At 39.9% G+C, this 14,754-nt stretch overlaps 1 protein-coding gene and 1 non-coding gene across 2 annotated transcripts; one reads left to right on the top strand and one right to left on the bottom strand.

Moving 5' to 3' along the window:
- Positions 1-4,392: 4,392 nt before the first annotated feature.
- Positions 4,393-12,803, top strand: tdrd15 (tudor domain containing 15). Its single transcript, XM_072656530.1, has 3 exons — positions 4,393-4,415; positions 6,964-12,587; positions 12,790-12,803. The coding sequence occupies exons 1-3, from the start codon at positions 4,393-4,395 to the stop codon at positions 12,801-12,803; spliced, it is 5,661 nt and encodes a 1,886-aa protein (XP_072512631.1).
- Positions 12,804-13,745: 942 nt separating this feature from the next.
- trnal-cag (transfer RNA leucine (anticodon CAG)) lies at positions 13,746-13,828 on the bottom strand. The gene has a single exon. It is a non-coding gene; the product is annotated as a tRNA-Leu (tRNA).
- Between the last annotated feature and the right edge of the window lie 926 nt (positions 13,829-14,754).

Here is a 14,754-nt window from a genome sequence, read left to right as displayed (position 1 = left end):
TGTGCTGTGCTGTGTCTGGAATGGTACGTCACAGATGTGAGTGCCTTGGGGGCATTTATCTTATTTACAGAAGACTGGCAGTAGATTCTGTGTATCAATGATTAACCTGAGGGGCCATCATCTCCTTCAAACCTGGTGCTGTGGCCTTTCAACTGGACTATAGCCCCATCCAGAGCCTTTCTTTTGCAGTGCCTGCAGGGCTACGTCAGGGCGATCACGCACATCCATATGGGACTGACATGAAATTGGGACTGACATGCAATTACTGACTCAACTCAGACAGTACAGAATGCCACATCATTTATTTGTTTGGCTTAAAACAGGTACACGTCTGGAAACACACTACTTTATCCGAAGGATCTACCATATCTGTGCATTCTGTATGTTTGTGGTTACAGATTATAGTCCATCTAGCACCGCACAGTTTCCCAGTGCCTCTTTATCCATACCAGCATTGGAAAGGCATGACCTTAGGGTCACTGTTGATCAGTTACTCTCTGAGTAGTGGGCCATTCTTGGGCACAGCAGGGACAGTAACTAGGTTAGCAGTGTATGTGGTTCTGATTGGAGTGTATGGAGTTAGTGTCACTGATAGGTTAAGAATGATTCACCATCCAAAAAATATCATCATGATAAAGGGTGAGAGGATGAGTTAGCACACACTTTAACTATCCCTCTACACGGAGTACCAACTAGGTAGCCATGTCTACTATGCCAGCACTGTACACTGTTTAAAAACCTCAGCAACACCCATACCAGCACCACACACACTACCCATCCACAAGCATGTTGGTGTCCATCTCACTCTCACTCAAATGATATCTAGTCAGTGGCCCTATGATGGTCTCTTTCCACTGATGTATATGGTGGGTGGGGAGTGATAAATTGTGCAGCAGATGTTCCTTTGCTTTTTATTTAATGTCAAAAGACCTACAAAATGCCTAAAACAGTCCAATCTATGGTGGATGCTAATACTTCAAATGAGTTCTACTGACCTTTTAAAGGGAACTCAGTGCTTTTTGCTAGTAACTAGTTTAGACATATTCTCTTCTTTTTAACGGATTTCCAACTGTTTTGTCCTGCAGCAGTAATTCCCAGCATCACTGTTGTGAAGAAATCAGTCACTATTAGGTTTCTGCAATGCAACAATTTATATCAAACCACTGAGACTGACTTTTTTGCATCTCTATAACTGAGTAAGGCAGGAAAAACAGGTGGAATAAGGCTTATCTGAGTAAGGTTTTAGACCCCGCAATCTCAAATGCTCAAATGTTTTTTGAAACAGTGCACTATAGGTGTGGGTCCCGGTCTAAATCTAATACAGTGACACTTCTTACTCTCGGTTCAATGATTACTTAAGTCAGCTGGGTGAAATTCTCACAGGTCATGCCCATTGTATTCTAACAATCTAAAGGAATTTCTTAAACAAGGTCTTGTCTGCACTTTAGCTCCTCCAGGCTTTTTTTTCATGATAATGAGTTAATTATTTATTGTTTTATTGAGATCACAAGTTATTTAAGTCATTTTCACATGTTTTCCAGAAATAACTGTCTAATTTATTTGAGATCTTGAGAAATCAAATCAAATTTCATATCTTACTCTTATTTTACATAACTGTGTTAGGAATATGGGGGAAGCACTTTTTTAAATCAAATGACTATAACAAATAAACAAGTTCAGAAGCAGAAGTTCTGGAGAACACTGTGTATATCGTGTTTATTAGTGCATTAGTGTAATTTAATATCACGAAAAGTTAACTTTTGTTCATAAATTAATAAATGAAAGATAATCTTTTATTAATTTAATGTAAAGTGACATATGTAAACCCTGTTTTAGTTTAACTTCTTATGACTTATAGCTCATGAAAACCAGAAATCCAGTTTCTCACATTATTCTAATATTTCAATATTTCAAACTCAAACAAAAAAGGATGTGTAATGCAGATATGTCCAACATTTGAGAAGTGTGTACATGTACACGCTGTTGGGGCCCTTTTACCATAAACTGGCATGGATGCAATCAGCTTGTGTCCCTGCTGAGATGTTGCAGAAGCCCCGGTTGCACTGACAGAGGCCTTCAGCTCGTCTGTATGGTTGGGTCCAGTGTTTCTCATCTTCCTCTTGACAGTGTCCCATAGATTCTCCATGGGGTTTTAAGCTTCTGAGAGCTGTCTGGCCACTCAAGCACAGTGGTATCATGGTCAGCAAACCAGTAGCTTGGCACTGGTAGCAGCTTTGGCACTGTGGACAGGTGCTAAGTCCTGCTGGAAAAGGAAATCGGCATCCCCATAAAGCTTGTCAGCAGATGAGTGAAGTGCTCTTAAATCTCCTGGTAGACGGCTGTGTTGACTTTGGACTTGTCAGAAAACATAGCTGTGTAATTAAATAAAATCTTGAGAAAATCTCTCGTTATGTCGTGATAATTGGAGCTCTCTGAGGTAAATAAAAAAAGGCAAATCCATCAGCCATATGGTTATCGATATTTGCAACGATTTACTGTACACTGTTTCGTACACATGTCAAGGCAGAAATGCCACTTCACCGCACACTGTTCCTCACACACCATCTGCGGGGGGCGTGGAGCACCGGCACAGCGTTCAGGGCAAGTAGGCAGAGGGGTACACATGGCGGAAAGCGTGTTCCCACTGAAGGTAGCACTAGCTAGCTACCGTGACAGTAGCGTTCAAAGACTCAGAGAGTGCTTCTAAAACGACCTGTGGTTAAAGTCAAGGCGCCCAACGTAGCATAAAATCTTTAATGAATAAATTAAAAATAATCATTAAAGTAGCTTAGTATGAATAAATGATTGACCTACACATAGCTAGTTCAGCTAGCGCTAACTTTTTAGAAGGTTAAGAAGCCACACTTTTTATCACCTTGTTGTGAAACAAAACACTTAAAGGCATTTCCATTAGTATTTGGTCATTTTTTAGGGATTGGCCTTGTGTTCGTATTTTCCATTCCCCCTTAAATGGAGTAAGTTATCGTTAACCGTATCCTAAGTACTGTAGCTAGCTAGCTAACTGCGTCTGCACTTAAGGTGGAAATGCGAACAAGAGGCGCGTCCAGTCTCGTCCTTTTAGGGAGGTTTACTTGGATTTATTTATTTTTTTAATCTGAAGGATTTCCTATGTTCATCCGCAGAGAGAGAGAGAGAGACGTAGTACGCAAAATATTTAGCTCCACACCTAGACAGGGGTCTAATTTAGCTATGTCGTTAAGCGTTAAGAAAGACGCAGATGCTAAAGCAATCATATTGCGGACTGAATGCTAACTAGCTAGCTAGCTCATTTACAACCCCATCTCCTGTTGACTATTAGTGTCCTAGACAGCCTGAGTGTAGAAAACGTCGCCTGGACGCGTAGCTAACTTCCTTCATAATAGCGAGGTGAAGTCGTGACTGTAGAGACAAAACCTCTCATAAAACGGCGCCAACTATTAGCGCTATGTCCTAGAGCTGCTTGCTAGCTATCTAGATATAGATAGTGCTAGCTAGCTAGTTAGCTAGCTAACGGTGGCTAAGAGCTAAATTGCTGTTCTGTCGGCAGTTCCGCAATATTGAGGTTATATAAGGACAGATTTGGGTCAAGCGTTGTTATAATGCTTTATATGTCTCTTAAAATATAAAATAACTCCTAACCAGCTTTCTAAACTGGCAGGCTCTTTCAGTGTTGGCCTTACACACGTGTCCCAAGCAGGATGCATGAGACTAGCCTCGTGGTCCAGCATGAGACTGGAATAGAGCTAATGAATAAAATGCTGGTCTTAATTTGTCAGTGATCTTTTGTCCTTACTCATTTCAGGCACAATCAGAATGGCATTAAACACTCAATGAGCACTTTAGTAGGAACACCTGCATGTACCCTTATTTATTTATTAAATTATTTATATATATTTTTTTTTATCAGACAATGTTGTGGCAGTAGTGCAGTACTACTGCCACAACATAAAATAGGTTACAATATAAATGCCACAATATAAAATCAGGCTGATCCTGGACAACAGATAATGTTCACACCAACTATTAGAATAGGGGGATGCTAGGGCTTTTTGAGCGTGGCATGTTTGTTGATTTGAGTATTTCTAGAATTGCTGATCTGAGATTTTCAGCACCGCCGTGTTAAACTAGAGTTTACTAAGAATTATGCAATGAAGAACAGGTGGAAATGTCTGCCCAAACAGCGTGGACCAGGATCTCAAAGGGTGGTTTCCCTCATCTTGTGGACTCCACAGCACCAGCCCAAAAAGCAAAACGAGGCCCTTTAGCATGTGAAGTAATAAGGCACAAAGCCACAGGTTTTGAGACAGGGTATTGACCGTGGTATTTGTGTGTGCAGATGTTTGGTAAGTTGAAAGAAGATTCGTTAGGACAGTGGCTGTAGTTGGGAGTGGGATGGACTGGAACCAAGTGGACAGGTAAGCATCTGAATCTGATCTCCTCTACTGTTCACCAGTGTACAATCAAAGTTTTAAATTCAGTAAAACCTATTCAGCCGACCATGATTAATGTATGTACTGAACTAAAACAGAGCTAAAAACGCGGAGAGAACACTACTTTTATTTACTACAATTTAACAGCGACTTCTACATGTTTGTGCAGATGTTCTGCCCTAGCAGCATCTGCTGTTTGTAATTTCCCTCTTTCAGTCGCCTGACATAATTAAAAAGCACAGACGTCATCAAGACTACAACTAATTCATAACATGTAGCTCAGATCAGACTTCTTTGTATCAGATTTTTGATGTGGGTCAGTTAAGGTTCATTGAATTCAGATTGATTAGATTCAGCTGATGAGAGCTGATCTTAGATCAGTACATTTACTCAGTGTTGTGAAGTTTCAGAAAGGAGGCCCAGTATTTGTTGTCAACTGTTTATATATTATGGACATCATTGATTTTCATCACTGGATTTTCATGATCTGTAAGCCATACTGATTAAAAGTGAAACTAAAAAGGCTTGAAATATTTTATTAAAACATGTAATGAATACAAAATATGATGGGTTACTTTTTTAAATAATTAAATTAAAAGTTAATGATTTATTATTTTTTTTTAGATGCACTAGCATGTGTTTGTAATATTGGTCAAATCTGGCCCTGGGACCTCTGGCCCAATTTACCAGTACCATCATTAGTGATGTTACTGTGCGTTCCTAATGCTTAAATAAAATGTTCTAAACATTTTTAATCACTTGATTACACCTTAATGAATTTAAAATTCACCTCATGAAACCTAATAAATAATACCAACAAATTGCCTTCATCGAGGTTTTGCTAACTGGTGGGGTGCAACACGTGCTCCCTCTGCTGGTGGGTTTATCCATCTGAATATCTTGCCTGTGCAATTTATTCCATGACAAGTAGGTGGCGTTCTGTAACTCCTACTAAACATGAATCAGTTTTCATGCATCAATTTTGCCAAGCATGTTGCACATAAAAGGAATGGTAACTGCACACATATATGATGCAATATAATACACAGAACAGACCAGTACAATATTCAAAAGAATAAGGTATAACTGTAGGAAAACGAACTAATATGAAAATATGAAAATAAATTTAAGTATGTAAATAATATGAAAATGTAAATATGTGCAGGTTCTGAAACATAAAATCTACTATTAGTTACAGTGTATTACAAAATAATAAAAGCATATGTGATCCACGGAAGAACGGCATCCAGGCCTTTTCTGTCCTGGCACCGAAGTGGTGGAACAAAGTCCCCTTGATCACTCACTATCTTCAAATGCTGTCTGAAGACCCACCTCTTACTTGGGCGAAGTGTAGTGTTGAGTATTATGGTCTCTATACTGACTTTTGTGTTTAGCAGTATCTACGCTTAGAGGTATCTTTTGAATCCTAGTCTCTACAAACTAGCTAAGGGTATTTTTCTGAGTAAGCAGTAAAGCACTTTTGTAAGTCGCTCTGGAGAAGAGCGTCTGCTAAATGCCTTAAATGTGAATGTAATGTGCAGTTATGGTCAGAAGTATACATAATCTTATGAACATGAATATCATGGCACTATTGGGCTTTCAGTGATTTTGAATAGTTTTCTGGAGCAGAATGGGTGTACAAAATATATCTTTAATAAAAATAAATGTGTAATGTACAAAATACTGACCTTAATTTGTGAGTGATCTTCCTTTTCTTCCTAATAATTTTAGGCACTATCAGAATGGCGTTATACACATACACTACACTTTATTAGAATCACCTGCATGTTCACCTACCTATTAATGAAATAATTTTATACAACAGTTTTGTGGTGCCAGTGCAATACATACATACATTTTTTTATTAATTTTTTTACTGAATGAGTATAAAAAATCTTTTAAATCTTTAAAATAATAATAATAAAAAAACTAATTGGTTACAAAGTTTTAATTTAATTATTCTGAACTCACCACAGGTTGAAAATACATACAGTGTCAAATATACAAATGGCGTATCTATAATATATATTAAATATACAGATATTTTCACCACTTGTCTTGGCAGAATTGGTAAAGTTAAATAAACATTTTTCATTTTTCTGGTACAGACCTGACTTATTAGCAGAATGCACATTGAGGTCAGGCAAAAGCCATTCAAAAAGCTTAATGTTAACCTGCTTTATCCATTCCACAATCACCTTTTTGTGGTCATTGTCCCATTGGAACTGAATTGTGTCTCATCTACATACAGTTGTTTGTTCTGCACCACTGAGTTAATAATTGAGGTGAGTTTGTGTATATTTCTGGCCCTGTATGGACTGTGTTTTAAGGTGGGGGAAAATGCAGAAAAAAAACCCCAGACAAGGGACAGTTCGCAAAAAACATTGAAAGCCCAATATTGCAATGCCATTCATGTCCATTATCGGTGTATATACTTCTGACCACAACTGTGTTAAATTATACCTTGGGTTTTAGAAGGGTGAATATTTGTGATCTGTTCTTGCTGTTTAGTAAAATACCTGTGTTCTTTTAGGTCAAACAAGAGCTCACAGCTCCCTGCTCCATTTGCCCTTTGGCCAGTGGACCTAAAGTTGACCCATGTTGACTGTAATCCTGGGGATGCATTGGTACACTTTCAAGGCCAATATCTTACCATCTGTGAATTGGACTACAACATTCTTCAAGTGGAAATTCAGAATGCCCAAAAAACACAGACATCTATGACCGTTGGTGATTTCTGTCTAGTGGAAGATGTCCTGTCTAGTCGGTGGTACAGAGGACGAGTTCAGAACAAACAGAAAGACTTGTGTGATGTGTTCCTTCTGGATTATGGCAATGTTCTTACAGTCACTCCCAACCATCTGGCTGTTATGTCTGATGCATTGCTTGTGCTCCCACCTAAAATCGTGTGTGGATTCTTTGCTAATGTGTTACCAGTTCAGGAATGTTGGGACTCCATGTCAGAAAAGTATTTCTCCTCCTTGATAGGCACTCACATCAAAGGATTTATCCATGCTCTTCTGCCATACAAAGTCTTTATACTTGAAGCACCAGATATAACTAAAGAATTGTTACGATTGCACCTAGGCAGACTTGTGGATACAGATAGCTTTCTGTTACTGGTGGAAATGCTGCTAGAAGTGCCAGTCCAACAAAGTTGCCAGTCTGTCCCAGATTTGCTGATCGAGAAGCGATCTGCACAGGAATTTTCCTTTAAATGTTCAAGCTTAAGGGGTTTTGAAAACATTCTTTCACTCAGTGGCCCAAAGCTGGCAGCTGGGCAGAAGGAAAGAGCCAGAATAACAGCTGCAGTAAACCCTGAGCTGTTTTACTGTCAGCTTTCGTCTATGGCAAAGGACCTGGAAGAGATGTCAGAAAAACTGGCGACTGCATGCACATTAAGGACTAGTGACCGCAGGGATGCAGAAAATTTGGGATTACTCTGTGCGGTCAAGGGGAAAGATGAGAAGTGGCACAGGGGTTTTGTGCAGTGCCTGCCAGTCAACTCACAAGTCAGAGTTGTTTTTGTCGATTATGGATATTGTGAATTTGTAAAAGTTGAAAACGTCTTTCAGCTACCATCTCGTTTTCTCCTGACACCAACCATGGCTTATCCATGTTCACTTACTTGTTTGAGTGACCGAGATGACAACAACAAAAGCCAGCAACTGGTCATTCTCAGAAGCGCATTACTGGGCAAGGAGGTGGAGTTTACAGTTGATGGTTTCAGTAAAGAGGAGAATGTCTTTTCAGTCACTCTCAGCAGCATTGATGAGTTTGCACATCTTTCGCATTTTGATGAGCCCATAAATAGTGACGTCATTAAGCATAAGCACGGCTTGAACTGCTACCCAGAGTGGTGTAGAAATGAAACAAAAGAAGTAAAAGCCTCAGAAGATGTATTCCTTTTTGAAGAAATACAGGATGGCTCAGTGTTTGAGGCTTATGTGGAGCATGTCCAGAATCCAAATGAATTCTGGATTAGAACAGCAAGACGCAATCACAGTTTTGAGGACATGATGAACAAACTGACTGACTACTTCAGTGGATTACAACTGAATGAGGAAATTCTTGATGATCCATTACCTGGTGTACTTTGCTGTGCAATGTATGAACAAGACTTGCATTACTACAGAGCCATTGTGTTGGATATTCTTGAACATGGTGCTGAGGTTTTTTTCATTGACTTTGGAAATACAGAAAAGGTGCCAAGCATGCTGATAAAGAAAATGCCCAGCGAGTTCGCTGTGGAACCACCCTTTGTACTTGGTTGTTCCTTGGCACATGTCACGCCTATGGACGATTGCTGGACAGTGGCGGCAACTAACTACTTCAGGAAAGCAACTTCCAATAAAGCTCTGATGGTTCATGTCGTACACAAAAGGAGTGACACATTGGCTGTGGAGTTGTGTGAGAGAGGAAGAGAGAAAAGTGAGAGCATTTCAGCTCTTATGACAAGGGAAAATATGGCTGGATACTGGAAGTACAATCTGACCACAACACCTGTTGAATTTGGGAAAGCAAAAAACAAAACGGGTAAGAAGGATTTGAGAATGTTTTCTAAAAGTGTGTCACAAAAACCTGATGTCAAAGGGTTGCAGCAAAAAAATGTAAGTGCACACAAGGCTGTAGTCAAAAAGCAAGTCCACACCCACACTCAGGAATCTAAAACCAATGCTGTAGACATTTTCAGACATAACAAAATTCAGCCTGGATCTGAAATAAGTGTGTTTTGCACCCATGTCACTTCTCCTTCAGATTTTTGGTGTCAGAACAAGAAACAAAAGGTTGACTTGGACAGACTAATGGATAAACTACAGAATGTTTACCATGCTCACATCCCTGTGTTCCTGAAAAACAGTGTATGCTGTGTTGTCAAGTTTCACCAGGATAATAGATGGTACAGAGGATTAGTCCTAGATGTTAGAAAAGAAGAAGTTGAGGTGATCCTGATTGACTACGGCATGGTTGTCAAAGAAAGACTGCAGGACATTCGAGCACTGCTGCCAGAGTTCCTTGAACTTGAAGGACAAGCGTTCAGATGCAGTTTGCACAACCTAATTGAACCAGCTGGAGAAAACACGTGGTCCAAAGAAGCTTGCAACTTGCTAAAAGATTTTGTTTCTGGTGGTTCCTCTAATCTGACGTGCAAAACCTATTCCCAACTATTTGTGGTAAATAAAGGTATCTGCAATGTTGTAGACCTTCATACACCTCTTCAGCAGGCCTCTGCATATCTTGTGGAAAAGGGAGTTGCAGTAGAAAGCAGTTGTCCAAAGCAACTAGCCCCATATGCATATCCTTGCTCTTTTGTTTATTCTTCATTCCACATTAGCATTGGAAGTGAAGAGTTGGTATATCCTACTCATGTTGACGGTCCTTGGAAAATCTATCTCCAGCTGGACAGAAATAGTGCCATCATTGATGAGCTAATGGAGAGAACCAACAAAGAAAGTGAAGAATTGTTGAGGCAGACTCATGGTGCTAACTGGGACACGGTTTGTCTGGCCAAATATTATGGCGACAATAAGTGGTACAGGTCAGTTTCTTGGCCTGCTCAGTCAAGTCAGCACTTGAATGTGTTTTTTGTAGACTATGGGAACAAGCAGGTTGCTGAGAAAAGAAGTGTCCTACCCATACCGAGGAAGGCACTTGATTTGCTGTTGATTCCCATGCAGGCCATAAGGTGTAGTCTTTTGGATATTCCAGAGAGGGAGCATTTGCCTGAAGTCAATGCTTGGCTTAAGAAGACCATTATCAACAGGACACTTCAGGCGAAGTTTGTAGCAAAAGACGACAGTGGCCATTTCATTTGTGATCTATTTGATGGAAACATGCACATCAACGAGAAGGTGAGAGAACTTTTTGCAATTCAGGGACAAAAGGATAGTTATTCTAGCAGAAAGTCTAGAAGTGACTGCTGCAAAGAAGGTATGAATGTGTCCCTTAAAGGCAACAAATTTAAAACTAAGGAGAGATGTCATGTGGGAACTGTGGCCAAATTGCAGAGGACATCAGACCGTGGTCAAGTGACTCAGGGGAGTAGGCAGCCATGCAATAAGAGAGCATCCAAATTCAACCTGGAGTGCAAAGAACAAATCAGGGGAATTGTGCAAAGAGAGAAGGGCCTCACGAAGTGTACCTACAATGTACAGACATCTAAGGTGTTGCCAAAAATGAGTGATCTGCCAGTTGTCAAAATAAAGCCAGGTTTTAGAGGTGTGGGGTTTATTTCTCATTGTAACTCTGCCGACAGGTTCTTCATTCAGATGGAAAAGGATGAACAGACCATCCTTAAAATAGGTGAGGACCTAAACAGCAGCCTTTTCACAGAAAACATGCAATACATGTCTGAAGTAAATGTTGGTCATCTTGTTGCAGCTAAATATGAAGAAGACCTGGCTTTCTATCGAGCTGTTGTCACCAGTGTAGAATCCAGTAGTGTCCTAACAGTTGAATTTGTTGACTACGGAAACACAACAACTGTTGACAGAAAGAACATTCAGGCGCTGACAAGCCAGTTTATGTCTCATGCTAGACTAAGCACTGCCTGTACACTATCAAAGCCTCAGGTATTTGAGGATCCTGAATATTTTATGAAGGAGGCACATGGCAAACCCCTGATGGTTGAGTTTGTACGAAATCTTGGCTGTGCATGGGAGGTGAGCATTAAGATTTCTGACCCTTTGCAAGAGTCAAGAAAACATTGTCCTGAGGATAGAAAAGATGAGCAGGTTCCATCTTTACCCCAGTGCAAGTCGAAGCAAGAGCTGAATGTGACCGAAGTAGTCACTAAAGATGAGGAGCGTAGCCATACTTTACTGTCATGTGTCTATGAAATTGCCCACACAGCAAAGTCCATGAAAGAAGAAACCAAAAAGAGCACACAAAAAAGTACAAACTACTTTGGGACAAAAACTAAGAAGGTGGGCCAGCAGAACAGCCTGAGGAACAACCAAGGAACAAGCGCTGCAGATTGTACGCAGAAATTGAAGACAAAAATGAGCCGCAAATATACCAACAGAGGCCAAGATGACAAGCAGCAAAATGAGTCAAATTGCGGTCCGCAGGTGAAGCATGATACACCAGTACACGTCTGTGATTTAGAGGAAAAAACTGTATTGCACTGCGATTCAAGTATCCTTGACACTTCTCTTAAGCAGCCGGAACAGAACGGCACGGGTGGACAGGATGTCGGAGAAAGACAGCAGTCAGTTTTAGGAGACCCTCACCCAGAGGACCTCATGGACCAAGAGGACCAAGTACAGCATCTGTTCTTTGCTCCTGTTGAAATGGATGTTGAATACGCAGGATTTGCGGCAGCAGTGACCACCCCTAGTGAGTTTTACATTGTTCTTGAGGACTTGCTTCTTGTCATGAATGCCGTTTCAAACATCCTTGAAGGCCTACCAGAAGTATTGTCTCCACTGCCAGAGACTCATTTGATTTGTGGCACAGGCTGCTTGGTAAGGTCTGGTGAGAAGAACAAATGGTGCAGAGCAGAGCTAGTGCAGTGTGATGATGTTTCACTGATCATACATCTGGTTGATTACGGCCATTATGCGCATTTTCCACGCCAAGATGTCGACAAACTAAAAAAACTTCCTTTAGAGCTTGCTAGACTACCGAAGATCACCTACCCCTGCTTGTTGAGAGGAGTCAAGTCAGTTGAGGAGATTCAGTGGTCTGACAAAGCTGTGGTCTTTTTCCAGGAATGCATGTCTCAAAAGAATCTTCAGATATGCTTCAGACAGTATGTCTCAGAGGCACAGTGGGAGATTGATGTTGTTACAGAAGGCAGAAATATTGCCCAAGATCTGGTTGATGCTGGCCATGCATGTTACATAGACCGTGTGCTTGGAATCCGGTTTCAGCAAAGGCAAGGCCATAAGAGAGAGCCTCGGCGCATTAACATCATGGCCAGTGTTCTTGAGGTTGTTCCCAGCAACTGTGAACAAACACAGTTGAAAAAAGATGAGTTGCCACAAGGAAGTTTGGAAGAAGGGTGGTCAGTGAGTAATGCTGCCAAGTCCAATGAAGAAATGTCTCAGGGCTGTGATAGGGAGGGAAAAACTGAGCTGCTTTTCAGTACAAGCTGTGACAGTCCTGGCTCTGGGCAGATTACATATCATGACCCATCATCTGGCTCAAGCCAATGTAAGTACCTTAAGATGTAATTTTCTTGATGTTTCTTTGTGACGTGTGCACTGACAACCTGAAGATAGACTATGAATGAAATTGAGAAACATGGTGTAGCTTTTTTCAGAGTATTTAAAAATACTTTATCAATGAATTTGAATGTATTGAAGGTTTTGAATCTAAGTTGGACGTTACATTTTTTTTCCATGTATTTTCTAAGGCCTGCTGATGTGAGCCACACCATGAGTTGTAAGTACAGAATATAAACGATGAATTAAAATGCTAAATAAATTGCACGCCATGCATGTACTAGTAAACAGATTTCAAAATTCTTTTAGTTCATTTTAGTTCATTTGTAGATCATTTTAATTAAGCCGTAACTTTTATATTCCATTACGTTTATATTCCATTAGAAAATTGTTTTTACAAACCTTTTATTTGTTGTTTTTTTTTGTTGTTGTTGATAAATTACACATGTGCATATTAATGACTGTTCAAATTTACCTCAAACCTCCTCAATTAGTAGGCATGTGTGGATTAATTAATGTGTTCCAACTGCATGTGCTCTTTGCCTTGAGCAGAGATTTTTAATTGCTGCAGAATTCAGTTGTCTAATATTTATGCATTTGGCATTTGTGTTTTTATTTGTCAGGACATTGACAAGGTGGAGTGGCGTAATCGGCGGAGTTGCTGCATGTGGGCAGTTGCTACAGTGATAACTGTATTTGATTCATGAGTATTTGTTATAGTTTTGTTCAGATGTTTGATAAATACGGGATGACTACTGAAAATTGGAGCAATGGAATTCCTGTATTTGGGTGTTTTTGGGAGGGTTGCTTTGTTTTGTTTTTTTTGTGACTTTTCATGGAAAAGAAATTGTACCTTTTCCCCACATATTTAAAGAAATAATTATCATAAATCATTATTTAAAAATGTGTGATTGGTTTGAGTTTATTTTGTGTGTATGTTTGGGTTTATTAATGTTTCTGGGTTTTTTTTTTCTTCTTAGCAAGGTGTTGTGTTCAGTTCACAGTTGGTGTGTGGTGGTGTTAATTCAGACATTTCTAACATGCATGTGAAAAAGCTGTATTTCAGTAAATAAACACACAGAAAATGGGTAACCGCGTTTGTAGTAAATATATGTAAAGTGTGGCGGTGAGGAGTGGAAAAATGTGTTGTCAGAAGTGGGATTCGAACCCACGCCTCCAGGGGAGACTGCGACCTGAACGCAGCGCCTTAGACCGCTCGGCCATCCTGACTTGGTGACAACGGTGAAAAAAATTACATAATATAATAAAGTATATGTCGGGATCGTTTTAAAATCATAAGTTTATTTGATTTAAAGGCGGAAAATCAGGTTCGTGAACAAAATTACTGTCGGCTGATTAAGGACACAAAAATTAAAAATAAATAAAGTGGCGTCAACTCTAATGGTTCCCTGCTCCCTACCTAGTGCACTACAAAGGTTTCTACATAGGTCATGAAAAAGGGCGTTTTCGGGAGTCTTAGACATCTGGACAAACACTATTTTCCTTCATGTTTTAAATAAAGTAGCTGTATTGAAGCAAGGATGACAAACTCATGAACAAGATTATATTTGACATACATTACAGACAAAAACTACAGTAAATTAAAAGTACAGTTCAACCATGTAATAACACTCATTTATCAACAAAACTCTGATTACTTCGCTATATACAAAAATCGACTTGGGATTAGGTCAAATTAAATCATATTTAGGACTAATGAGTCTTTCATAGCTATTTTTATTACAAGATTGTTTCTTCTAAATCACACTGATTTCTGGACCGTACCAGGAAAAACGTAGCTAGTTTAGTTTGGTTTAATTGAATATTAAAGTATTAATAAACTGTCTCGTTTATGTAACTGTTAAGAGTACATTAATTTAATAAAGGAAAACAAAGGAAGGTCCATGTAGAAGTGATCATGCCTCTGTCCGTGGTGGCTAGGTTGAGAAAAGACGGTTCTGCTGACATGGTTGTCCTATGGTTGTCTTTAAGGAAGGTAGCTACACTGCTGGCCCTGTGACACACTCACGATAGCTAGTGCTGCGTTATTCGTTAACCCCACTCAGCGGCCACGTCCCCTCATGAACACTGCTGAGTTTACAGCCTGCCAGTGGCATGTGTGATATGTAGAAGGCCCTCTTGTGTCAAATCACCAG

This window comes from Salminus brasiliensis, chromosome 1, assembly GCF_030463535.1.
Source record: "Salminus brasiliensis chromosome 1, fSalBra1.hap2, whole genome shotgun sequence".
Lineage (NCBI taxonomy): Eukaryota > Metazoa > Chordata > Actinopteri > Characiformes > Bryconidae > Salminus > Salminus brasiliensis.
The sequence above is the reverse complement of the archived record's forward strand: the minus strand, read 5'-3'. Positions and strand labels throughout refer to the sequence as shown.